This window comes from Lutra lutra, chromosome 8 (assembly GCF_902655055.1).
Source record: "Lutra lutra chromosome 8, mLutLut1.2, whole genome shotgun sequence".
In the NCBI taxonomy this organism is placed as follows: Eukaryota; Metazoa; Chordata; class Mammalia; order Carnivora; family Mustelidae; genus Lutra; species Lutra lutra.
The window spans coordinates 53,115,918-53,142,659 of NC_062285.1; the positions used below are offsets into that span (position 1 = coordinate 53,115,918).

Genomic DNA, 26,742 nt, shown 5'->3' on the forward strand with positions numbered 1-26,742 from the left:
TAAGTATGCTATTGTTCATAGCAGCCCTATTCACAGTAGTAAAAAGGTAGAAACAACTGAAATGTCCATTGACAGATGAATGGATGAAGAAAATGTGATATATATGTATAATGGGATATTATCCAAAGAGAAAAAAGTGAAGTATTAATACATGCTTCAATGTGGATATACCTCGATATCATGATCCTAAGTGAAAGAAGCCAGACATAAGAGGTCACAAATGGTATGATTCGACTTATGTGAAATATCCAAAATTGGACATCCACAGAGAAAGAAAACAGATTAGTATTTGCCAGGGGATTGTGAAAGAAGGGATGGGTAATGACTGCTAAATGGCTACAGAGTTTTCTTTTGGGTGAGCAATGTTTGGAACTTACTCTGGGTGGTGGCTGCAAAACAGTATGAATGGACTAAATGACCCTAAACTGTACACTTTAAGATGAGCAATTAAAAACATTTATGGCAATATCATAAAAAATACAATAAACATGTTAAGGAAAAAGGGTATTACAGAACTATATCATATAATGCAAATTGTGTTATTTTCTGGACTTTATGATTTTAATAGCTTAGTTAAATGTGTGACTGGTTGTCACTGTTTTCATCCTAAATAAATCTCATGTTTGTTCCTAATCCTGTATTTATTAAGTGTGCATTCATAATTTGGGGGTTGTTTTCTTAAAAGAGGGCACTGCAATGTGAAGGAACTTAAATATCCTCGCACTCTATCCACACTTGGGAGTAGGAGAAAGGTAAAATGAATCTCCATGTTGTCATATTGGAAACAAGCATCTTCATATAATAGTTGTGCATTAGGCCTTGAAAGCAATGAGTTCTGATGATGCTGGAAGAAAAAAGAGTTCAGAGACTCTTAGAAGTGAGAAAAAAAGAAATAAATAAAGATAGAGTTTGCTAAATGTATTTGAGTCTACTGAGGGTATAGCTGCACTTCAGGAAGCTACCTGAACAGAGAATATTGAAGAGTACAAAAAGAGTTATGCAATTTTTTAATAATTGAGGTATAGTTGATGTACAATATTATATTAATTTTAGGTGCCCAACATAGTAATTTGACACTGAGATGCATTACCAAATGCTTACCACAATAAGTGTAGTTACCATCTGCTGTGTAATTATTTTAATGAGAAAATGAAGCCCAGTGGAAACAGAACATTGTTAAATAAAGAAACAGAATATAGGCCAAGATTTGGCTCAGATGGAAGAAAATTTTACACTGTCAAAATAATGTAAATTAGTATAACAATCCAACTGGTCATTACAATAAAATTATGTTCAAAATTATATTAAATATTAAAAAGGGATGTGGGTACGAAGGATGGGAAATGTACGAGTTTCAAGTGCCCACCTTCCATATTTAAGCCAGTAAATATTTAAATAATTTCTTTTTTTTTTTTTTTAAAGATTTTATTTATTTATTTATTTGACAGAGAGAAATCACAAGTAGGCAGAGAGGCAGGCAGAGAGAGAGGAGGAAGCAGGCTCCCCGCTGAGCAGAAAGCCCGATGTGGGGCTCGAACCCAGGACCTGGGATCATGACCTGAGCCGAAGGCAGCGGCTTAACCCACTGAGCCACCCAGGCGCCCCAATATTTAAATAATTTCTAACTCAAAATATTAAGAAGTAGTTATGTATAAAATAGAGGATACAAACCTGTTAATAGCTGAGGGCTGTGGAGAATAAGAGTTAAGGTGCATGAAAGCCTCCTGAGGGCAGGAGGCTACTAATTTTCATTAATAGAATTCTAAGATTCTTGACTTTTGAATTTCGAATATGTATATCTTTTTTTTTAATTTTTATTTATCTATTTGCCAGAGAGAGGGAGAGAGAGAGAGAGAGAGAGAGAGAGAGGCAAGCTGAGGGGGAAGCAGGTTCCTCTCCGAGCAGGAACCTGGGATGGACTCCATCCCAGGATCCTGGGATCATGACCTGACCTGAAGGTAGACATTTAACTGACTGAGCCACCCGGGCATCCCAAATATGTATACCTTTAATAAAAAATAATAAATTTACTGAGTTAATATTCTGAGGAAGAATAACACAATAATGAGGTCATTTAGTACACACACAATTCCTTAGGGTCATAATAAGCAGTTTTGGGGATAATTTGTATTGCTTTCTTTAAGACAAGGCTAGGAACTAAAGAGGAATTGGAGATCATTTTATTATTTTTATTATTATTTATTATTATTTATGCTTTGTGATATGAAACTTAGATTTTTTTTCTCTCATATTTCTTTCTTTTAGTTAAGACTTTTACTATTACTATTATTGTTATTTTAGAGCAGGTTTAGGTTCACAGCAAAATCAAGAGGGAAGTGTAGGGATTTCCCGTAACATTTCCACCCACACGCGCATAGTCTCCTCCAGGATCAACAATCCCCACCAGAGTGATCCATTCGTTACAACTCATGAACTTACACTGACTCATCATAATCACCGAGTCCATAGTTTAAATTACAGTTCTCTCCTGGTGTGTACACTCTTTGGGTTTGGAAAAATGCATGAGGTGTATCCATCATTATGGTATCACAAAGAGAATTTTCATTGCCCTACAAATCCTGTCTGCATCTATTCATCCCTAACCCCTTACCCCAACCCATGGCAACCACGGTCTTTTTACTATTTCCATTATTTTGCCCATCCCAGAATATTGTATAGATGGAATCATATAGTATGTACCTTTTCAGACTGTCTTCTTTCACTTAGTAATATATATTTACGATTTCCCTCATGTCTTTTCATAGCTTGATAACTTGTTGCCTTTTTTTATGAAAAAGATTTTTTTTGTTGTTTAATTTCTTTGCAGTGTAACAGAATTCATTGTTTATGCACCACACCCAGTGCTCCATGCAATACGTGCCCTCCATAATACCCACCACCAGGGTCCCCCAACCTCCCACCCCCGCCCCTTCAAAACCTCAGATTGTTTTTCAGAGTCCATAGTCTTTCATGGTTCATCTCCCCCTCCAATTCCCCTCAACTCCCTTCTCCTCTCCATCTCCCCATGTCCTCCGTGTGCTATCTTATGCTCCACAAGTTTAAGTGAAGCCATATGATAATTGATTCTCTCTGCTTGACTTATTTCACTCAGCATAATCTCTTCCAGTCCTGTCCATGTTGATACAAAAGTTCGTATTCATCCTTTCTGATGGAGGCGTAATACTCCATAGTGTATATGGACCACATCTTCCTTATCCATTCATCTGTTGAAAGGCATCTTGGTTCTTTCCACAGTTTGGCGACCGTGGCCATTGTTGCTATGAACTCATTGCCTTTTAACAGATATTTTTCTCATTCTAAAATATTTTATCTTAAAGTTATTTTCAAATGTTTCCAGAGTTGAATAAGTTTGAATTATTAGTTTTCAGTGTAGATTATTTTACCTAAAAATTGGGAAGAACTATATCAGAATATTTTTATATAGATGACACCCTGAATTTAATATTTAAAAAAATAGCTTATCATTATTCTCTCTTTTCTCCAAATTTCTGCCATTGTAATTTCCCAGGCTTTCTCTTATTAACTTACTTAATGACATCATCTATTTCTTATTTCATCATGCACAAAATTTCAGTATAACCATGAATCAATCGCATATCCAAAAAATTCAATTTTTACATTATTCAACACATTCAATTTCTAGTTAGTTTGAGGGATACCCCAGATACCCCCAGATCCTAAGCATATAGGGATGAAATAAGATAACAGACAACTCCCTTCTCTGAAATGAGGATTATCTAGAAGAACAGAAAGTAAAAGGGAAAGTGAGAGAGAGGAGGAAGATATGTAAAAATTAGTATCGACAGTGTTGTAAAGAATAAAATACTGAAATAAAGACTAAAGAAGGGAAGGACTTCTTCATATATGGTCTTTTTTGAAAATGACTTTTTTCTGGAAATGACATTTAATTAGAGGCCTGGAATTTGGAGGTAGAGTGAGAGCAGAGGTAGGGATAGAGGTGAAAAAGAGCTTGAGGAATTAAAAGAGAGTCAGTGTTACAACTGATAAGAAAGAGCAAAGAAGGTTAAGAGTGGAAGAGGATGAAGATGGGTGGTGAGGAGCTATCCCAAGGATTCTTCCTGGCCACTCATTGTCTGCAATTCAATAGGTTTTAGGACATAATTTCAGTAAAGAAGTAGCATAACCTGAGTTAAATGATAGAGAACATACTTTTTTCTTCTCTACAGAAAATAGATTGGATGAGGGAAGGAAGCAAAGATTATTTTGAAGGTTATTAGAGGCTACTATTTAGACCAGGTGGAAGACAATAGTAGACTGGATTAGAATGTTAGCACCTGTAGCAGACACTGTGTCTAATCACAAAACATTTCTTGATGGACACAATTTGAGACTAGATATCCTAGAGATTTTGCATTTTGGCTTGTCTATATAACTGGGTTCTTATAAATGGAAACTTAATGGAAATTATGAAAATGACCTCCAGGATTAGCAATAAAAATCTCCCAGGTGATTCACCAATCTCTCTTCCTCCATCAGCTGGCTGACTGTAGATATATTTTGAAGAGAGCAGAGCCTTAAAAATCAATCTCTGTAGACGAATGGATAAAGAAGATGTGGTATATATACACAATGGAATACTATGCAGCCATCAAAAGAAATGAAATCTTGCCATTTGCGACGACGTGGATGGAACTAGAGGGTATCATGCTTAGCGAAATAAGTCAATTGGAGAAAGACAACTATCATATGATCTCCCTGATATGAGGGAGAGGAGATGCAACATGGGGGGTTGAGGGGGTAGGAGAAGAGTAAATGAAACAAGATGGGATTGGGAGGGAGACAAACCATAAGTGACTCTTAATCTCACAAAACAAACTGAGGGTTGATGGGGGGAGGGGGTTGGGAGAGGGAGGTGGGGTTATGGATATCGGGGAGGGTATGTGCTATGGTGAGTGCTGTGAAGTGTGTAAACCTGGCGATTCGCAGACCTGTACCCCTGGGGATAAAAATATATGTTTATAAAAAATAAAAAAAATTATAAAAAAAAATTTCTGCCATCTGTGCTGCACGTTTGATTGAAATGTTCAGGAAATAAATTTAAATTGTGTTAAATGTGGCAAAAAAAAATGATCTGATGCATTGGAAATAAGAACAGTGGCTAAGCTTTAATGACCAGAAGAGAAAAAAAAGGGAGGATTCGCTAGTACTGGTAACATTCTATTTCTTTATCTGAGCGCTGCTTATGTAGGTATGTTGAGTTTGTGAAAAGTAATCAAGTTGTGGGGCACCTGGGTGGCTCAGTGGGTTGAAGCCTCTGCCTTCAGCTCTGGTCATGATCCCGGGGTCCTGGGATCGAGCACCGCATCGGGCTCTCTGCTCTGCGGGAAGCCTGCTTCCTCCTTTCTTTCTGCATGCCCCTCTGCCTACTTGTGATCTCTGTCTGTCAAATAAATAAATAAAATCTTTAAAAAAAGTAACCAAGTTATATAGTATGATAATTGTACATTCTGCACATATATTTTTACTTCATTGAAATATCTTTAAATATCTAATATGTAAAATTGCAATAATTTTAAAGTTTATCTTTTATAGAAGACAGTATTAGTTTAAGTACTTAGCAATAGAGATAACAATAGGTAAAATGAATTGAAATTAAATTTTGTGTAGAATCAACCACATTTTCTGCTGATTGGATGTAGACACTTAGATAGCAGGTGTAAACTTTGGACTCCTATTATCTGTCTTGAGAAATCATTTCCCTTCAATCTAGATCTCTATGATTTTGATGCTGCCATGGTAATGTCACATACTTAATATTTCTTTTGTCAATGATGAAATATCTTGGCTTTGAAAAACAATCTGAGGGTTTTGAAGGGGCGGGGTGTGGGAGGTTGGGGGAACCAGGTGGTGGGTATTAGAGAGGGCACGGATTGCATGGAGCAATGGGTGTGGTGCAGAAACAATGAATACTGTTATGCTGAAAAGAAATAAAAAATTTAAAAAAAATTAAAAAAAAAAACTAAGTCTTTAAAACTGCCACTCAAGAAGAAGGCCTTGTGCTATTTAACTTAGGTAAGTATAATATAAGCCCGTTACTGAATCAGGATTGAAGCTTTTGGTAACAATCCCCTTAAAGTCTTTTCACAATATGAATTGTGGAGTTTCATTTTTTCTAGTGTGGAATCTATATTTGTTATGGATATGTAAGATGTAAGTTCGAAAAACTCCTTATGGCTTACAACATATAGCTGCCTCAAAGATTTTATCTTGTTTTTACATTTGAGTTATGGATTATAGAGTTTTCTTCACTTAATAAATAATTCACATGTTTTTAACATAATTGTACAATGGTATCCTGGGAAATGCTTCTATCTTTTAAAAATTGTTTTGTCGTTTAATCCTCTTGAGATCAATGGCAGAGTACACAAAAATGATTAAATCCTAAAATTACAAAAGAAGCAATTGTGCTTCTCATGTAGGCTAGAAACATCTCAAAGTAAACAAGGAGACTGAAATCTTTTTTTACCACTCTATTCTAAGTTTTTGTTTTAAGAAATATATTTATATTATACATAATACAGAAAATGTTCTCTAAATTTAATATAAATTAGAGATACGGCTCTTTAAAGAAGAAATGAAATTAGATAAATTTCTTGTCCTGATAAAATCTTTGAGCTCACACAGTTGAGTGTGAGATGTTGGGGTTAATGTATTTTGGATAAGAATGCAAGTTAAAAGTAGTTTAAAGTAATATAAAAATATGATGGATATGCAACATTCAGAAATTTCCTCTGTTCTGGGACTCCAATCAAAAGAAGCCAGTTGGGAATGAAATTGCTACTAAAGACAGTAAGGTTGGGGAATTTTTTTTTAAATTTTAGTCATATTAATTGCATGAACCTGGACATAAAAGTTGATTCATTTGTAAGCCATTAAAATATATGCCATGATGTTAAAACTATTTTTTTTTTTACAACTCAGTTGACTTGTCCTAATAAGGAATCTTTGAACCTTCATTTCATAGGAATCAAGCTTTTAATAGATATCCTTCTTAACATTCAAAAGAATCTCAGAAATGTATTTTATTAAATGAATATGTTGTTTTCCTCAGATAATTATAATTACATTATGTTTTTGGTATACAGGATCATTATGAATATTGCAAAATATGACATTGGAAAAATGAATTAGTACTAAACTGGAGAAATTTCCTCTTATTGAATTCAATAGCATTTAAACATTTCATAAAATATCCAGTTTCATATCCCAAAGGAATCTCTTCTCCCTTACTGATAAATTGAGGAAGTAGTTACAGAAGTCCCTGTATAAAATGGTCAGAAACAGTGACTATTTTATTGCCATTCGCCAAGTATTTGATTTGGAGTTAAAAGAAGATAATGATGTCAAGTAGTTTACAATAGTTTTTTAGTTTTTGTGTGTGGAATTTTTTTTTTTTTGCAGTTTTGTAATTTAAATTTAGCTTGGGAGTATGCATGTATGAATTCACTTCTAACTTTATAATTGGTACCCTATATAATTCATCCTTTGTTGACTGACATTTTCTTATGCTTTGGACCTTAAAAAATAGACCGACCTTAAAAAAAGAAAGTAGACCAAACTTGGATTTCAAAAATTTAATCACTGAGTATAAATTGTGCTTAAATAGCCAGAATGTAGACAATTTTAGAAAAATTATACATTGGGGAGTCTGGGAAAAGAAAGGAAAACATGTAAGAAAGGAATGAAGTAAAAGAAGAAAAAAATCTTAGTCATATTGTAATTATTATAGCCATTGGAAATATCTCTACATTTTTTAACACCTGAACTGGATTGTGTGAAATGTAATAGCTTTAAAATGCATATAAAAGTTTAAATAACGTATGACATGACATTCTTCTTAAGGAAAATATGGTCATGCTTTAGAAAAATTTGGTGATACGCTTTTGAGATGATAAACATGAGGATGTAGGCATGGTCTGGAAAAAGATGGAAAGTAAGAAAAAAATGAAAAGGCTAATAAAATTCTGAATTTTAAGGTGCTAACCATAAAACAAGAGGATAAGAGAAGAGAAAGAGAAGGACATGAGTAAGACAGAAGAGGCTACCATGGTAACAGGGGGAGCCATGCAGAGCAATGACACTAAAACAAACTAAAACAAACTACCAGGCATGAGTAGATAACATCTTTCTAAAATGGCTTGTTTTCTAGAACTCTCCTCTGTTACTGCAAAAGTAAATAAAGAATGCTACATAAACAACACAGTCATCATGCATGAGGATATACTTCCTATCTACTTGGGTCCATATCAGAGAAATGAGAATAACCAGGGTGTGTGAGACAAAAGTACACCCAAGTCTTCAGGAAAAAGGGGAAAACAGACCTAAAGTGGTCATGAGGATTTCAATCTTGAAGAGTTTACAGAAGTTTGGTGAAAGTACTGAATCCCCACTCAGGTATTTAGGTCAAGTTTATGATTTTTAAAAGGCAGGGAGTCCTCAGTTGAAATCTAATTTACAGAATACTATCATAAGGAGCAATAATCAGAGAAAGAGATAAGTTTAGCAAAGAGGAATGAGTTACCTGATGGTGTAAAATACTTAATCTGAACTAAATAGATTGGAAAAAAAAAATTGCAACTACAGATGACACAAGTTAAAGTATTATGACAATTTTTCTGGATTTTTCTTTGTTTCTATTTTTATATGACTTTCATATACCATATATTATCCTTTGGAATGCCTGAATTTATGACACTTGAGAAATGAAATCCTAGAGTTGCACTCAGTGAAATTTTGAGTACAAATTATATGAGCAAGTTTTTAGAGGCTGTTGCTGCTGACTAGCAAAACACTGAAGGAGGTTGGGTGGCAGGAATAACACATGTACAGACAATCTCAAGCAAATAGGTATCTCATGCATGATTATACCCTTTATTTCTCATTTTTTCTTATTTTTTAAAATTATTTTTTTTTTGGAAGTCAGCAATGAAAAACCACAGCACAGTAACAACTTTTATTCTTCTTGGACTGACTGATAATCCACAATTACAAGTGGTCATTTTTCTTCTCCTTCTTTTCACCTACGTGTTGAGTGTCAGTGGGAATCTAACCATAATCACCCTCACCCTACTGGACTCTCATCTAAAGACACCCATGTATTTCTTCCTCCGAAGTTTCTCATTTTTAGAAATTTCATTCACAACTGTCTGCATCCCCAGATTTCTCGCCAGTATGGCAACAGGTGATAAGTCCATTTCTTACAATAGTTGTGCAACACAGCTGTTTTTTACTATTGTCTTGGGTGCAATTGAATTTTTTCTTCTGGCTGCCATGTCTTATGACCGCTATGTGGCCATCTGCAAACCCCTGCATTACACCACCATCATGAGTGACAGAGTCTGCAACTTGTTGGTCTTTGTTTCATGGTTGGCTGGTTTTATAGTAATTGTTCCACCACTCCTTGTGGGTCTCCAGCTAGATTTCTGTGCAGACAACGCTATAGATCATTTCTTCTGTGATTTTTCTCCTATATTACAGCTCTCTTGCACAGACACAAACGTAATAGATTTAATGGCATTTCTCTCAGCCATTTTGACCCTCCTGGTTACACTGATATTAGTGATTCTCTCCTACGCAAACATCATCAGGACTATACTGAAGATACCTTCTTCTCAACAGAGAAAGAAAGCCTTTTCTACATGTTCTTCTCACATGGTAGTTGTGTCCATTTCATATGGCAGCTGCATTTTCATGTATGTGAAACCCTCTGCAAAGGACAGAGTATCTTTAAATAAAGGGATAGCCCTGCTCAGTACCTCTGTTACCCCCATGTTGAATCCCTTCATTTATACACTGAGAAACAAACAAGTGCAAGATGCTTTTAAGCACATGATCAAAAAGATTGAGATTTTCTCAGTGAAGTGAATCTTTTTAGTGATATTACTGAGTGATACTTTAGTGATATTATGAGTAAAATAAAGCAAAAGTGTAGAGTGCTTCATAGAACTCTTCAATGCTTATATTTGAAATAATAATAACTAGTTTTCTTGCTATAATTTTCATGGTGGCCTGACTAATCTCCAAAGCCTAATTCTCTCTCTTTATCTGTCCCTTATTTAGGCCAAAATAATTTGCCTTTTTATTTGGTGCTTTTATCTATTTCTTCTAAAAGTTCTCTAAGAGGAAGACAAAATTAGACTTTAATTTTTGCATGTTTTTTTCCACTGTTCTGGAATTCAGAGATTCAATTTTACACATATTCTATATAGAGTTAATGCACCACCTAAATTTGTAAAACTTAGCTAAAAAAATACATATTTCTAGAAACCCTCAAATTGTCACTGACTCAAGGCAAAATAAAAAATGGGAATTGACCTATAACTCTTAGAGATATTGAATCACTAACCACTATATCCTTAAATAATATAGAATTTTTTTGTTTCTGGAAATCGAGGTCATGGCAGTCATTTCAGATAATTAATTTGTAAATTTTTTTGCTTATTATTATTATTCTTTATCATATACTCTACCAGTAAAAAAAAAAAACACAAACAAAACCAATTTCACAGTAAATGTATATTTGTTTATAAATTATATATTCACTATAGTACAGAATATATAAACATGTTAATAGAAAAATAGAAATTAAGCAAGGACATTAGGCAAAAGAATCAATGTATTTTATAACACTACTGTATAATATAAATTAATTTTTATGTTAATGGTACCACTATAAGATGCAATTTCATAAAACATATATTATTATATTTGCAAATATCAGTTTATTATGTGATAAGTTATATGAAAGTCTATCCTAAGCCTCTCTGAACTTGGTACTTAGAAGGGTCTTCATAGTTCAAAACTAATGCTTCACAATGCATGTTGCTCACATCAAAAGGAATGAAAGTGACAATATTCTTCTGTCCTATTTGAATTTGTTTTTGATATTGAGTTACTACAATTCTGTCTGCTTTAATGTTAATCTGCTGCCTAAAATTTTATTTTTATATAAACATTTTTAAAGTGCACAGAAAGCTTTTATTTGGAATATTTTAATAGAGATGATAATAATTCTAAGTTATCCAAATGGGTGGATGAGCATTTTTGTAATTATTGAGCTTATATAATCTTCATTAACAACAACTGTGGAAATAATTTTGAACAATCAATTTCTAAATTTCTTTTGCTTATTTTAACTCTCTTTTGAAAACTGGTTACTTTTTCACATACTGTTAAGATACCATGCATTAAGGATGGCACATGATGTTCTATGGGTGTTCTATGCAGTCATTGAACACTACATCAGAAACTGATGATGTACATATATTGGCTAATTGAATTTAAATTTAAAAAGTAAATAAAATACCCTGTATTTTGGAACAGAATGGTAGAGAAATATCTTCATGAAAGCATATACGATTGATGGGTATTTGTTATCATATACAAGAGAAAACTGGAATATGTCTACTTGTAAATAAAATCGTATATTACTCCTAATGTGTATTTTAAAAAATACTTTGCCTGAGAAGTTCTGAGTCCATGATACATTTTTTTAAAATATATCTTAACATACCATTATATGCTTCCTTCATTCTCCTATCCTCCATACTCTTTCAACCTTCTCCTCCTTCCTCTTCTGAACTTTCAAATGTAAAAACCATTCTTAGATGGAAGGCTGTACAAAAACAGCCTGTGGGCTTGTACTGCAGATTTTGGTTTGCTTGCCCATGGTCTAAATAATAGCAAAAGGCTAGAGATGCCCCTAAAGCAAGGATGAAGTTCTGATTTCTTATCTGTTTTACTATTTCAAGGTGATGCAAACTATCTGTTATATTCTATTAATCCGAAAACACATCTAAAGTTAAATAACTTAGTATTTAGTGCCAATATTGTTTTTTTTTTTTATTTCTTTTCAGCATAACAGAATTCATTATTTACGCACCACACCCAGTGCTCCATGCAATACGTGCCCTCCCTAATACCCACCACCTGGCTTCCCCAACCTCCCACTCACCACCCCTTCAAAACCCTCAGATTGTTTTTCAGAGTCCATAGTCTCTCATGGTTCATCTCCCCTTCCAATTTCCCTCAACTCCCTTCTCCTCTCCATCTCCCCATGCCCTCCATGTTATTTCTTATGCTCCACAAATAACTGAAACCATATGATAATTGAATCTCTCTGTTTGACTTATTTCACTCAGCATCATCTCTTCCAGTCCCGTCCATGTTGCTACAAAAGTTGGGTATTCATCCTTTCTGATGGAGGCATAATACTCCATAGTGTATATGGACCACATCTTCCTTATCCATTCATCTGTTGAAGGGCATCTGGGTTCTTTCCACACTTTGGTGACCGTGGCCATTGCTGCTATAAACATTGGGGTACAGATGGCCCTTCTTTTCACTACATCTGTATCTTTGGGGTAAATACCCAGTAGTACAATTGCAGGGTCATAGGGAAGCTCTGTTTTTAATTTCTTAAGGAATCTCCACACTGTTCTCCAAAGTGGCTGCATCAACTTACATTCCCACCAACAGTTTAAGAGGGTTCCCCTTTCTCCACATCTTCTCCAACACACGTTGTTTCCTGTCATACTAATTTTGGCCATACTAACTGGTGTAAAGGTGGTATCTCCATGTGGTTTTAATTTGAATCTCCCTGGTGGCTAGTGATGATGAATATTTTTTCATGTGTCTGATAGCCATTTGTATGTCTTCATTGGAGAAGTGTCTGTTCATGTCTAAGAAATGGCCGTAAATTAAAACACAGTTGCATTTGGTGTGACCACCTAATTCAGCATATGGATCTACTGTTACCCTCTAAAATTTGCCTGGGGTAGGGCAGGCAAATATGTGAATTAAATGGATATGTGGAATGGGGTAGGGCAGGCAAATATGTGAATTAAATGGATATGTGGAATGGATTACCATTCCTGCATCATTTTTTAAAGTATTTGATGGTAGTACCAAGTACTGCAGTTTTGCCAGCAAAAGATGCTTTGATTTATTATTTGTTTATGAAGGTGAACTTCATGGCTTTCTACTTGGTCCTGAGAATATCTGTTTTAACAATATATCAGGATGATTTTTCACATGCAGTAGAATCAATGTAAATGAGACTAACACATGACTACCACTTATCAATAAAACTTTCTCCACCCCATTATTCTCCACTCTACTAAGTGTGTACCCTGACATTCTATCATCATTATAATTAAGATTAGCTCAGAGATGAGGTGAAACAATCCCAGAAAGTTCCAGATTTTACCCTCTTCAGTGGATAGTTTTCCTGACAAAAGAATTTATATCCTTTCAGGAAAACTGGAAGGAGATTAAGATATTAATATCAATGTATGACTCTTCCCCAAGGATAACTTCCTTCATGGGTTCTGGCTCTATGAACTCACAAAAGTCTTTATTTGGATAAAGAGTCTAACACCATTCGATGGCTATATCATCCTCCCTTTCACCCAAACTAGAGTTCTTTCAATTATATAGATCAGATAGGAACTTAATGGATTGTCTACTTATTTTAGCCTTAAGAGCAACATGATGTCTTTTTCGAACTAAAGCATATCACACAATTTTGATATCCAGTCTAACCGTACCAACTAATAAGTAACTGTACCCATCTTGCCAATGTCAGCTAAGTGCTATTACATGACCTCTGCCTTCCCATGGTCCCATCATTTCTGGTGAAATGGGGAAACTCACTATAATGAAATTATCCCCCACTTTCACTTCAGACCAGCAATTACAATACCTTTCAATGTTGTTAATACCCTCCTATGCATTAAAAAATGTTCCATATTGCTGTCATTCTACATCTTTGGACTTATTTCTCTAATATTTCAGCTTTAATCAGGATAAGTCATTCACAAATTCAAATAGTTATCTAATTGAACAAAAAATTATAGCCATCATCAGAAGTTTGAACCCTTCCATTAAATCCACAATCACTACTCAGTCCTCACCCTGATCTATGATATGCTGGTAAACTAGCTTTCTGAAAGTAAAAGCCTAATTTAGAGCCAAAAACAAACAAACCAAAAAACCCAAAGTCATTAAAAATATATCAATAAATTCACCCTGATATAGAATTATATTTACTTTCTTTCTGGTATATCACCCTTAGAATCTATTCTCACATATATTCCCCCAGGCTTTTGTCAATGTAAGTTGGTGGTTATTGTTATGGTCTTTTTTTTTTTAAGATTTTATTTATTTGACAGACGGAGATCACAAGTAGGCAGAGAGTCAGGCAGAGAGAGAGGGGAAGCAGGCTCCCTGCTGAGCAGAGAGCCTGATGCGGGGCTCGATTCCAGGACTCTGGGAGCATGACCTGAGCTGAAGGCAGAGGCTTTAACCCACTGAGCCACCCAGACTCCCCATGCTATGGTCTTAATATATACTCCAAAATTCATATTTTGAAATTCTAACTCCCAAAGTTGATGGTATTAGGAGACAGGACTTAGAGGGGGTTAGATCATGGGGGTGAAGCCCACCAATAGGATTAGTGCTCTTATAGAATGGACCTCAGAGAATTCTGTCCTCCTCCTCCTTCCACCATGTAAGCATACAATGAGAAAACACCAAGCTGGAAGAAGGCCTTTATCTGCCCACACTGACACTATGATCTCAGTTTTTCATGCTCCAGAACCGTGTGAGATACATTTCTTTGTATGTATGAGACACAGTCTTCTGATATTTTGTTATAGTAGTCCAAATGGACTAGAACAATTACTATAATACTTTTTGTTATATAAGTTTTCTCTTTTGAGGTTTGAATGTTAGCCTATAAGCATGTGAAATATATTCACTATCATGTTACAAGGCAATAAGGTTATATCTAACTATATATAGAGAAAGAAAATGACAAGTTTGTGGCTTTAAATTCTTAGGTCGATTTATACTCTGCAAACCATGGAGTTCCCATGGTTTCTCTTGAGTTTCCCTCAAGAAATTTATTATCTCTTATAGCCTTTTGTTACTGAAAACAAAGGCAGGCTCTGATCTTTTTTTCAATTGAGGTGTTATTGACATATAACACTCTATTGGTTTTAGGTATAAAACATAATGATTTCATATTTATATGCACAGCAAAATCATCACCACAATAAGTCTAGTGACCATCTGTCACCATACACGGTTACATTTTTTTCTTGCGATGAGACCTTTTAAGATTTATTCTCTTAGCAACTTTCAAATGTGTCATAAAGCATTATTAGTTGTAGCCACCGTAGATATTCACGATAATAAATATATTCCACATGCTTATCATATTGCTCTGTATTATCTCCATTTACTTTGAAAAAGGTTATCCTTTCATGCAAGCGTCTTTCTTTTTTTAAAAGAATTTATTTATTTATTTGAGAGAAAGAGAGAGAGTGAGCATAAGCAGGGGGAGGGAAAAAGGGAGAGGGAGAAGCAGACTCCCAGCTGAGCAGGGACTCCAATGCAAGGCTCAATCCCAGGAGCCTGGGATCATGACCTGAGCCAAAGGCAGTCGCTTAACTGATTGAGCCACCCAGGTGCCCCAATACAAGTTTTTTTGTTTTTCTTTTTTTAATTTAAACATTTTTTAAAATTTTTTCAGTGTTCCAAGATTCATGGTTTATACACCACATCCAGTGCTCCTTGCAATGTGTGCCCTCCTTAATACCCACCACCAGGCTGACCTATCCCCCCAAACCCTTCCCTTCCAAATCCTCAGTTTGTTTCCATAGTCTCTCATGCTTCATCTCTCCCTCTGATTTACCCCAATTCACTTTTCCTTTCCTTTTCCTAATGTCCTCCGTGTTATTCCTTATGCTCCACAGGTAAGTGAAACCATGTGATAATTGATTTTCTCTGCTTGACTTATTTCACTCAGCATACAAGCTTCTTTCTAAGTGATAATCTAAGTAACTCATCAACCTCTGATGCCAAGGATTCCTGATATCTTATTTTATCTTCTTACTGTTTTCAAACACTTCAAGTTCAGATAACTAATTAAAAAAAAAACAACCCTCCTTAAGAGTTCATTTCATGCAGCTGTGCAGTCATGACTGTTGAGTGCCAATTTTCCATAGACTTTCTATATCTTGTATTAGTTCTTGCTCTACATTACACTTACAGTTGTTTTTATATCATTCAGCAATGGAGATAGAGATCATTTATTCTTCAAGGCAAGACAGCAGTTTTTTTCCTGATTAGAATTAAGATAATGACCTGCACTGAGCAAGACTGGGAAGGTTTGCTGGCACCCTGTTTAAAATATTGGGATTTTTCTAAGCTCAGGGTTTCTCAGTTGTTACACAGACCTATTGTATGTGCTGCATCCATGTGAGTCTTCTCTGCTTCACCCCTTGTGGGATAGGGAGGCAAGAGGAACTGTGGCAAACATGAGGTTTATGCCACTGGCCATGCTGTGGGTAGTAATGTCTATTGTCTCTGACTCAACAGTCTTGTGCTTTTTGCCAGAATCTGTGAAACTGTGGCTGGCTGACCTATTATATCCTTCTCAGTTCTTGACAGTTTGGTTGAAGAAGAAAAATTGCTGGAAGAGATATTGTTTTCTGGAAGAGATATAGTTTTCTGAAACAGTACAGGGGCCTTCCATGGGCAAGATTAGGAATATGAAATATTCCTCATCCAATTGTAGATACTCTTGCATAGGTGGTAAGTGAAGAGTTATGACCTTCTACATTTTAATTAGCCTGAGGGTCAGGAGGTAGGATTGAAAGCAGCTACTATTAAGTGAAATTTGGCAGCCTTAAAAGGTTATAGAGAGTGTGTTTGAACTTATATGCTATTCTGGAAGAGGCAAATTTATAGAGAAAGTAAACAGATCAGTGATTGCCAGAACTTTGGAGCTGGAGGATTACAGCGGAAGCACAATTGATTTTTTTAAGGTAGTAAAGCGATTGAATATGACACTATAAAGACAGGTATATCACACTACAGTTATCAAAACAAGTAGAGCCTTACAACACAAAGAATAACTCTAATGTGTGCAAATTAAAAAAAAAATAAATCCAGGATCTTAAAATGGAATGCAGAAGTATTTAACAGGATTAAGAATGTATGGAACATTTGTTCTTTGGGTGTTGAGTTTGCTAAGTTCTTTATAGATTTTGGACACTAGCCCTTTATCTGATATGTCATTTGCAAATATCTTCTCCCATTCTGTCAGTTGTCTTTTGGTTTTTTTAACTGTTTCCTTTGCTGTGCAAAAGCTTTTGATCTTGATAAAATCCCAAAGAACAAATAATCCAATCAAGAAATGGGCAGAGGACATGAACAGACATTTCTGCAAAGAAGACATCCAGATGGCCAACAGACACATGAAAAAGTGCTCCATATCACTCGGCATCAGGGAAATACAAATCAAAACCACCATGAGATATCACCTCACACCAGTCAGAATGGCTAAAATTAACAAGTCAGGAAATGACAGATGCTGGCGAGGATGTGGAGAAAGGGGAACCCTCCTACACTGTTGGTGGGAATGCAAGCTGGTGCAACCCCTCTGGAAAACAGCATGGAGGTTCCTCAAAATGTTGAAAATAGAACTACCCTATGACCCAGCAATTGCACTGCTGGGTATTTACCCTAAAGATACAAACATAGTGATCCAAAGGGGCACGTGCACCCGAATGTTTATAGCAGCAATGTCTACAATAGCCAAACTATGGAAAGAACCTAGATGTCCATCTACAGACGAATGGATAAAGAAGATGTGGTATATATACACAATGGAATACTATGCAGCCATCAAAAGAAATGAAATCTTGCCATTTGCGACAACGTGGATGGAACTAGAGGGTATCATGCTTAGCGAAATAAGTCAATCGGAGAAAGACAACTATCATATGATCTCCCTGATATGAGGGAGAGGAGATGCAACATGGGGGGTCGAGGGGGTAGGAGAAGAGTAAATGAAACAAGATGGGATTGGGAGGGAGACAAACCATAAGTGACTCTTAATCTCACAAAACAAACTGAGGGTTGTTGGGGGGAGGGGGTTGGGAGAGGAGGTGGGGTTATGGATATCGGGGAGGGTATGTGCTATGGTGAGTGTTGTGAAGTGTGTAAACCTGGCGATTCGCAGACCTGTACCCCTGGGGATAAAAATATATGTTTATAAAGCTGTAAAAAAAAAAAAAAAAAAAGGAAAAAAAAAAAAAAAGAAAGAAAGGATGAATCCCCATGTTTTGTAGCAACATGGACGGGACTGGAAGAGATTATGCTGAGTGAAATAAGTCAAGCAGAGAGAGTCAATTATCATATGGTTTCACTTATTTGTGGAGCATAACAAATAGCATGGAGGACAAAGGGAGATGGAGAGGAGAAGGGAGTTGAGGGAAATTGGAAGGGGAGGTGAACCATGAGAGACTATGGACTCTGAAAAACGATCTGAGAATTTTGAAGGGGTGGGGGGTGGGAGGTTGGGGGCACCAGGTGGTGGGTATTGTAGAGGGCACGGATTGCATGGAGCACTGGGTGTGGTGCAAAAATAATGAATACTGTTATGCTGAAAAAAATAAAAAAATTAAAAAAAAAAAAAAGAATGTATGGAACAAACTCACTGGAGGAAAGAGAGGAAAAGGTACTAAACTACGTGTGGAAATGATTGAATTAGTAAGACTAAAGTCATAAGTCTACTCTGGTTGATAAATTTCATTCCTACTATACATTTTTATTGCAATTTAAAAATTAAGTCATTGGCAGATGGTAGGAGCCATTCTTTCACTGTTGGAGTGATACATATGACCAAGAGGACAAAGGTAGAATAATTCATGAGATATTGGGTTAAAGTTGAAGATATTAGTATGAATTCATGAGTAGCTTAACATAGATACAAAAGGATACATCTGCAAATCCACAATTGTGTATATAGATCTGGGTAGGTATTCCCTTGCTCTGTCACCTGAAGGTATCCAGAACAGACAATCCTGACAAATTCCAATAAAGGGAGTTTCTAGAAAATGCCTCACAAGAACTTCTCAAAATTGTCTAGATTATCAAAATAAGAAATGTCTAAGAAACTGTCACAGTCTACAGGAACTCAGGGTACAATTTAATAAATTTAATAATATCACCAAATACATGGTTTTATTATTGCTTTAACAAACTCAAATCAGTTTGGTTGGTACACATTCCAGGTGGTAATATGGCCACAGGGGTTCTAGTAGAGTCAAGCTTAATTCTGGATAAGGTTTATAAAATTGTCTTTGTCCCTCATACACCAGATTCCTCTAGATGAAAGGTCTGAGTGTTAGTAGGGTATAACTGGAAACAAGATGAAATTATAGCTCTGGAATGGACTCCTCAGATTTTGTGAAAGTGGAGAGAGAGAGAAAACCTGTTATCAGGCAAGAAGACGCTTTAGACCTCAGAAGACTATTAATGATCTTTGTCACTAAGAACTGTCCCTGAAGCCTTTCTCCAAAAGACAAATACTTCAGCACAAGAACTTTAAATTTTCTTGACTTTTAGGTAAGCCATCCTCCACCAGGGTTCTGTGAGGATAAAAGAGATAATAGGGGACCACTCTAGCTCTTCCTAGTCACCCCGCCCACCTACCTTCACCCTTGGGCAAAATACTTCTTTTCAAATATTTTTTTAATTTACCATACAGTGAAATATTCATTTTAGGTGTACAATATAAGTGATTCATTAATTGTATACATTCTTCATTGTTCATCATGATAGGTGTACTCTTAGATCCTTCACCTATTTCACCCGCCCGTCCACTCACCTCCCCTCTGATAACCATCCGTTTATTCTCTATAGTTAAGAGCCTCCTTTTGGTTTGTCTCTTTTTCTTTGTTTCTTAAATTCCACATATGAGTGAAATCATATGGTATTTGTCTTTCTCTGACTGATTTATTTCACTTAGCATTATATCCTCTAGATCTGTCCTTTTGCAAATGACAAGATTCCATTCTTTTCTATGGCTAAGTAATATTCAATTGTATATATATATTCAATTGAAGATAGATTAGATAGATAGATGATCAATAGATAATAATAGATAATTATATCTTCTTTATCCACTCATTTATCAGTGGATACTCGGGTTGTGTTGCTTCCACACTTTGGCTATTTGTAAAAAGTCCTGCAGTAAACAAATATCCTTCCAAATTAATATTTTTAAATTCTTTGGGTAAGTACCCAGTTGTGGAATTACTGGGTCATATGGTGGTTCTATTTTTAATTTTTTTGAGGAATCTCCATAATGTTTTCCACTATGGCTGCCCTGGTGTGTATTCCCACCAACAGTGTACAAGGGTACCTTTTTCTCCACATCCTCACCAATATGTGTTCTTTCTTGTGTTTTTTATTTTTATTTTAGTTTTTTATTTTTATTTTAGTCAGAAAAAACACTTCCAAGTGCCTTCCTCACTCCTATTTTAAGTCATATAGTGGAACAGACAAATGTCATGTGGCAGACAAATGTCATGTGGCTGATGGCTTGAACAAGACAGACTGGATTAAATATACTTAAGCAGTCCCTCCAGAAAGAAGTTATTGAATTGGGAGCCCTGGGACCTAGCTGAAAGCTATGTCAGAGGCCTTACTAACCTGTAATCTGAATGATGCATGTTTAATTTGGCTGCCAACCGCCAAAATTGTAAACATTTTCTAGGAGAGCTCAGGCACTCTTGAGTTTGTACTTGGGTAAAGGCTGGTCATTGGCTTGCATCCCTTTGGAGAAAACTGTGACTGGCATCTTGGGAGTGATAAAAAGAGACCTGCAGATTAATCAGATAGGACGAGAGAGGAACATACTTATGTGAATTTGCAGCATTTTATAACATATTTGTCAGATTTTTCCCCTTAGAAGTATATTAAAAATACTGTATTCCCATTCAGTTTTCCTTCCCTTCCTCTGTGGTCCTCCATGCTATTCCTTACGTTCCACATATGGGTGAAACCATATTATAATTGTCTTTCTTTGTTTGACTTATTTCACTTAGCATAATCCCCGCTAGTTCCATCCATGTCAATATAAATAGTGGGTATTCATCCTTTCTGATGGCTGAGTAATATTCCATTGTATATATGAACACATCTTCTTTATCCATTCATCTGTTGAAGGGCATCTGGGCTCCTACCACATCTTAACTATTGCGGACATTGCTGCCATGAACATTCAGGGGTATGTGCTCCTTGTTTTCACTATGTCTGTATCTTTGGGATAAATACCTAGTAGTGCAATTGCTGGGTCATAGTGTAGCTCTATTTTTAACTTTTTGAGGAATTTTCTTACTGTTTTCCAGAGTGGCTGTATCAGCTTTCATTGCAACTAACCAGTGTAAGAGGGTTCCCATTTCTCCACATTCTTGTCAACACTTGTTCTTTCCTGTTTTGTTCATTTTTGCCATTCTAACTGGTGAAAGGTGGTATCTCATTGTAGTTTTGACTGCTAACTGAACATAATAATAATAAAAAAAAAGATACTGCCTTCTAGTAAGGCAAAATTAAGCAGGCTTTTTCTCTTTAAAAGACTGAGAATTTACTAATTTAGGGGTTCCTCAGCTTTAGATGTAGGTGTACTGTGTAACACTGTGTAACACAATACTCTTAAGGCCCTTCCCTGAAGAGAAAGGGAACTGATGAGAACATGAAATTCCTGCTTCTTGCTATATAATAAATAATAAAGTTTTCTGTCAGTGATCCAATAAGCTATCTCTCTGTCAGTATCTGTGAAATGATGATGCATCAACCTGTTAGACTCTAGGTAAAATATCAGGTTTTGATTAATACCATAGATTTGTTAGAGTATAGGAAAGACAAATATCATAGCACTTTAAACAATAATAGCTTTACTTTTATCTTATTTAAAGGTTCGGTCTGGTATGTTGAAATTCCTCCATGAAGTCACTGTGTTTCTAAGATAATGCAGTGGTGTCAGGAACCTGGGTGTACTCCCTCTTGTTGAACAACCAGTGTATTCCTAGTATGGTTGCTCATATTCATGGCTCTAAATGGCTTGTCTCCCCATGTGCTGGTATCACAACAATGAGAGGGGGTAAAGAGGAAAAGAAAGGAAAACCTCTCTCATCAAAGGATAATCCATGGAAATGGCACATCTTCACTTATAATCTTTGCTCCTAATTTAGTCACAGGGGCAAAAAAATTGGCAAGGAAGGCTAGCTATAGTCATAGATAGATATTCCATTAATACAGAGGAAGTGAAGAATTCTTGGATTTTATGAAATATCAGTTTAAAATCTACTAGATCATTTTGCAAAAACTTTTGGATGAAAGTCTAAATTCAGAATAGAAACAAAACAGCATATAGGGCATAAAGTTTTATCTATTTTTTCTATGACTGGCTAATAAATTCTCCTACTAATACTGTCACTTGATATTACGACTAAAATAATCTTTTATTTTAAAACTTCCAATTTCTTATCTACATATTTGCGATATCAAAACACATCTGTGTGGAAGGGTAAACACAGATTAGGAACATCTATACTGAAAGCTTTGGAGACATAATTGAAAGTAGTTTTGAAAAAATATATATAATTTATTTTTTTAATTATTCAGTGCCTGGGGAGAACTCATATATACTGTGTAAACTTGTAATCCTTTGGGAATGATGTTCTTAGATCTCATATCTTCTGGGAACTCCTCATAATCTTTAGATATTTTCCTTTCAGGCCCAGAAAGCATAAATACTCAATGGGATCAAGTGCTTATGAGTTTTATATAGCACTGCAAATAATACTAAGAAAAGCATCAATACATAAATAAGTAAATTGTAGTAATGGGGAAATTTAATATACTAGTCTATAAATCTGGAAAAAAGCCCTAAGGCCATTTACAAAGTACTTATGAATAGATAAAAAAAAAAATCATAGATCGTGGCATAAAGGGAGATTCCTTCAGAGAGGAAAGGAATGGCAGTGTGGTGGTTTGTTCAGCCTGATGATAAAAGAGTTAAAGCAGAGATACTTTGTCTGAAAAAGTCTGTTTAATATCTTCCCAAAAAAAGTGCTTAATTTTTAAGTGTTTTGGCAGACTGACTTAAGACTCAAACGGGTGAAAAGAATTGTTATATCTAAAGTTTAAAGGCCATATTTCCATTAGATGTGCTTTAACCCATTTTCTCCTATTTTTACCATTATGGTATTAACCCTACTTTGTCTAATCTTTATATTGTGACTTAAGAAAAATTATGAGAAAAAGAATACAATGAAAATTAAGTATTAAAAAACATTACTTTTAAAAAATTTCATTAATAGTCACAATATCTAACTTAGGTCTGACTTCTAACAGTTTTGTAATGTGACCTTGTTAACTTTCTTACAATGCCTGTTGGGGGGGGGATGGTTGGTGTGTGTATCTGTTGAAGTCGGTCAAAGAAAGAACCTGATATAGTAAAACTGTGCTTTAGGTGTTTTAGATGTAAGCATTCCTACAGTTGTTGCCTTTGGAGTAATTTGTGTAAATGAAGAAAATTTATAATTCATCACTTTACAATTATGTGAATGTAAAAGGAATGTGGAGGAAAAACAGCAGTCCTTTCTTCTATTCACTCAATTATTAATATCACTGAGAACAGATCTTATTTTTTATCTGAGGATTCTCCTATAAATGCTTCTAGGTACAACTGGAAACAAATTTTATTTGTACTTGGTTATTTTTATTTATATGTCTTTGAAATAATAATGTATGTTGTAGAGATTGGAAATAATTACATAAAAATTCTCAAAACAGAAAATATCTTCTATCTGGGTCCCATTATTAAACCTTAATTATTTTATGTGTTTTATATGAAGATACTGAAGAAAGAAATCTTCCTTAGAATCATTGATTTTTTTTTAAAAAAAGCACTATAAGTTGCCCTATAATTGTTGGTAGAAATTGTACTTTTCAGAGGACAACTTAGGAAAAAATCCTCTTTCAAATTTAATCCTGATCTCCAATTTGATAGCTGTGCAAACCAGAACAATCTAATTGTCGCACTTAATATATGCCATGTGTTGTGATAACCACAGTTATCTATAGTTAATATTTATTTAATTACTTGTTAGCCAAATATTTGAATATCCTTATAATAAGGAAATACATGTCTTCTAAAATTTTGTCAAAACCCTACTTTGTGATTCACTGTGTTTGAAACTTACCCAATACTCTAATCTCTTTTAGTCCCTGTTGACCTCAAACTGTTCAACTTTTCAGTCTGTATTTTAGACAAAGAATAAAATGGTAAGTGTAAAGCATAGAAGCAGATGGGGAGAAATTTTATGATAAACATTTTCTTATAATTTTAATTTACTAATTCTTACTAATTTACATATATTAATTTTAAGATTATTACTAATTTGTTTTAATTTTCTTTTACTTTTTACTTGTTAATTTACTTCTTTTAATTTTTTCCATAAACTCACTCTTCTATTTCTTTTTTTTTAAGATTTATTTATATATTTGAGAGAGAAAAAGAGACAGAGAGCAGGGGGAAGGGCAGAGGGAGAGTAAAAGAAGCACACTCTATCCTGAACATGGAGTTGGACTTAATCTGAGATCCTGAGATCATGACCTGAGCCAAAATCAAGAGCCTGTTGCTTATTTGATTCAGGCATCTTTCACTATCCTATTTCTAAAAACCATAGCATCTCTAGGTTTCCATAAAGCTTTGTCTTTATCTTTCTACTTGCTCATGTAATTTCCTGAAACCATATTTATATATTTCTATCTACTTATATATCCATTACTCTCATTTTTTTTTCATTTTTCAAAATCATAACTTTTAGAGGAAAACTGCACTTTTTTTTTATTACACACACCAAAATAACCAGACTATTCCTACTGATTTTGCTTGAGAATACAACATGGGAAGAGTAGGGATTATAACAGAGATTGATGGGATGGAAATACTACTAAGGACAGAAAATAAAATTATTCATGATATTTCACATTCACTTCTCTGAAATTGTATCTCATTAGCCATGAAAGTAATGACAGAAGAATCAGGTACTTGAATCTGATTAGTTAAGTAAAATGGTAAAGCTATAGTAACCCTGTTTATCGACATGATCAGGGATGTGTGTACTTTATGAAAACCACTTTCTGATGTACTTTTAATGACAATAATCACTTTAGTTCTAGAATGAAAATCTCTTAAATAAACAGGAAATGGGATCCATCTAACTCTTTGATAAAATCAAGAGAGAAGAGCATTTTTCCATGCTTTAAAACTCACTCTAATTTCCCTCTAATATTTCCTCTTATGTAAAAATAGTCAACAATTGCTATCATCACATAGGTTATTCTCTGGTAGAACTGCATTAAAGATGAAATTATCTGTCCAGATGCTCTGGAAATGCAAACTATTGTTTCTCCCGGGATATTCTCTTCCAAACCTGAACGAACATTGTGTTACTCTATCTGAAATTTGCTTGCTAACTTTACTTTAGACAATTAAATCACTCTTATTTTTCCACTGGGATTGTCAATTTCTTTCTGTTTTTCTTTCCTATTTAGAACTGGAAAAGTAGAGGACAGTAATGGGAAACCACACACAAGTGACAGTGTTTATCCTGGCAGGTTTGACTGATGACCCACAATTGAAAGTTGTGTTATTTGTCTTTCTGCTTCTCACCTACTTGCTGAGTGTCACTGGCAATCGACCATCATCACACTCACCCTGGTGGATACTCACCTCAAGACCCCCATGTATTTTTTCCTTCGGAATTTTTCCTTCCTAGAAATTTCCTATACTACTACATGCATCCCTAAATTGTTGGTTAGTATGGCAACTGGAGACAAAACCATTTCCTTTAATTGTACAACTCAAGTGTTTTTTGCCTTCCTTCTTGGTGCATCTGAATTTTACTTGCTGGCTGCTATGTCCTATGACCGCTATGTTGCCATCTGTAAGCCCCTGCATTACACAACCATCATGAACAGTAAGATCTGTATTCAACTTGTCTTCTGTTGTTGGTTTGCTGGTTTTTTGGTCATCTTTCCACCTCTCCTCTTAGGCATAAATCTTGACTTCTGTGCCTCCAACATTGTTGACCATTTCTACTGTGATACAACTCCCCTGCTGCAGATCTCCTGCTCAGACACACAGCTCTTAGAGACAATGGGATACATCTCTGCTTTGGTGACACTCATAGTAACATTGGTGATGGTGATAATATCATATACCTATATTGCCTTAACAATTCTAAAAATCCCTTCGGCTAATCAGAGGAAAAAAGCTTTTCAACATGCTCTTCTCACATGATTGTGATATCCCTTTCTTATGGAAGCTGCATCTTCATGTATGTTAAACCATCAGTCAAACAAAGAACATCTTTTTCCAAGGGAATTGCAGTGCTCAATACTTCTGTGGCTCCACTTTTGAATCCTTTCATCTACACTTTGCGGAACCAGCAGGTGAAGAAAGCCTTCATGAATGTGGTACACAAAACTGTTTCTTTTCCAAACAAATGAGTATCCTGTTCCATAACATACTGGAAAAGAACAAAGAAGTCTCATATAATACCAGTGTATTCATTAGTAGCTTTCAGTACAGTTTCCTCTTTCCCCCCCTTTATCCCTATGATACTCATCTTAATCTCTTTCAAATTTTATTCACAAAAGCTTTTGCTCCACAGAAGATAATATCCCTATATTCTTCATTAGACATATCTTTTTTTCTCATCTCACTTCCTTTTCCTTTAGATATAGGAAAGAAATCAAGCCACATTTTTCAGTCTGTCTCTTTTGTCTTTAATTCTTAGTTACTCAAGGCTACAAAATGTTGTTTAATTT

General features: G+C 35.2%; 1 protein-coding gene and 1 pseudogene across 1 annotated transcript; both read left to right on the top strand.

Annotated features, from left to right (window-relative positions):
- Positions 1 to 8,964: 8,964 nt before the first annotated feature.
- Positions 8,965 to 9,906, top strand: LOC125106753 (olfactory receptor 6C74). Its single transcript, XM_047741262.1, has one exon. It carries the CDS (start codon positions 8,968 to 8,970, stop codon positions 9,904 to 9,906), a length of 939 nt encoding a protein of 312 aa, XP_047597218.1. The 5' UTR covers positions 8,965 to 8,967.
- Positions 9,907 to 25,487: 15,581 nt separating this feature from the next.
- On the top strand, positions 25,488 to 26,421 carry LOC125107104 (olfactory receptor 6C74-like; annotated as a pseudogene).
- The last annotated feature ends 321 nt before the right edge of the window (positions 26,422 to 26,742 follow it).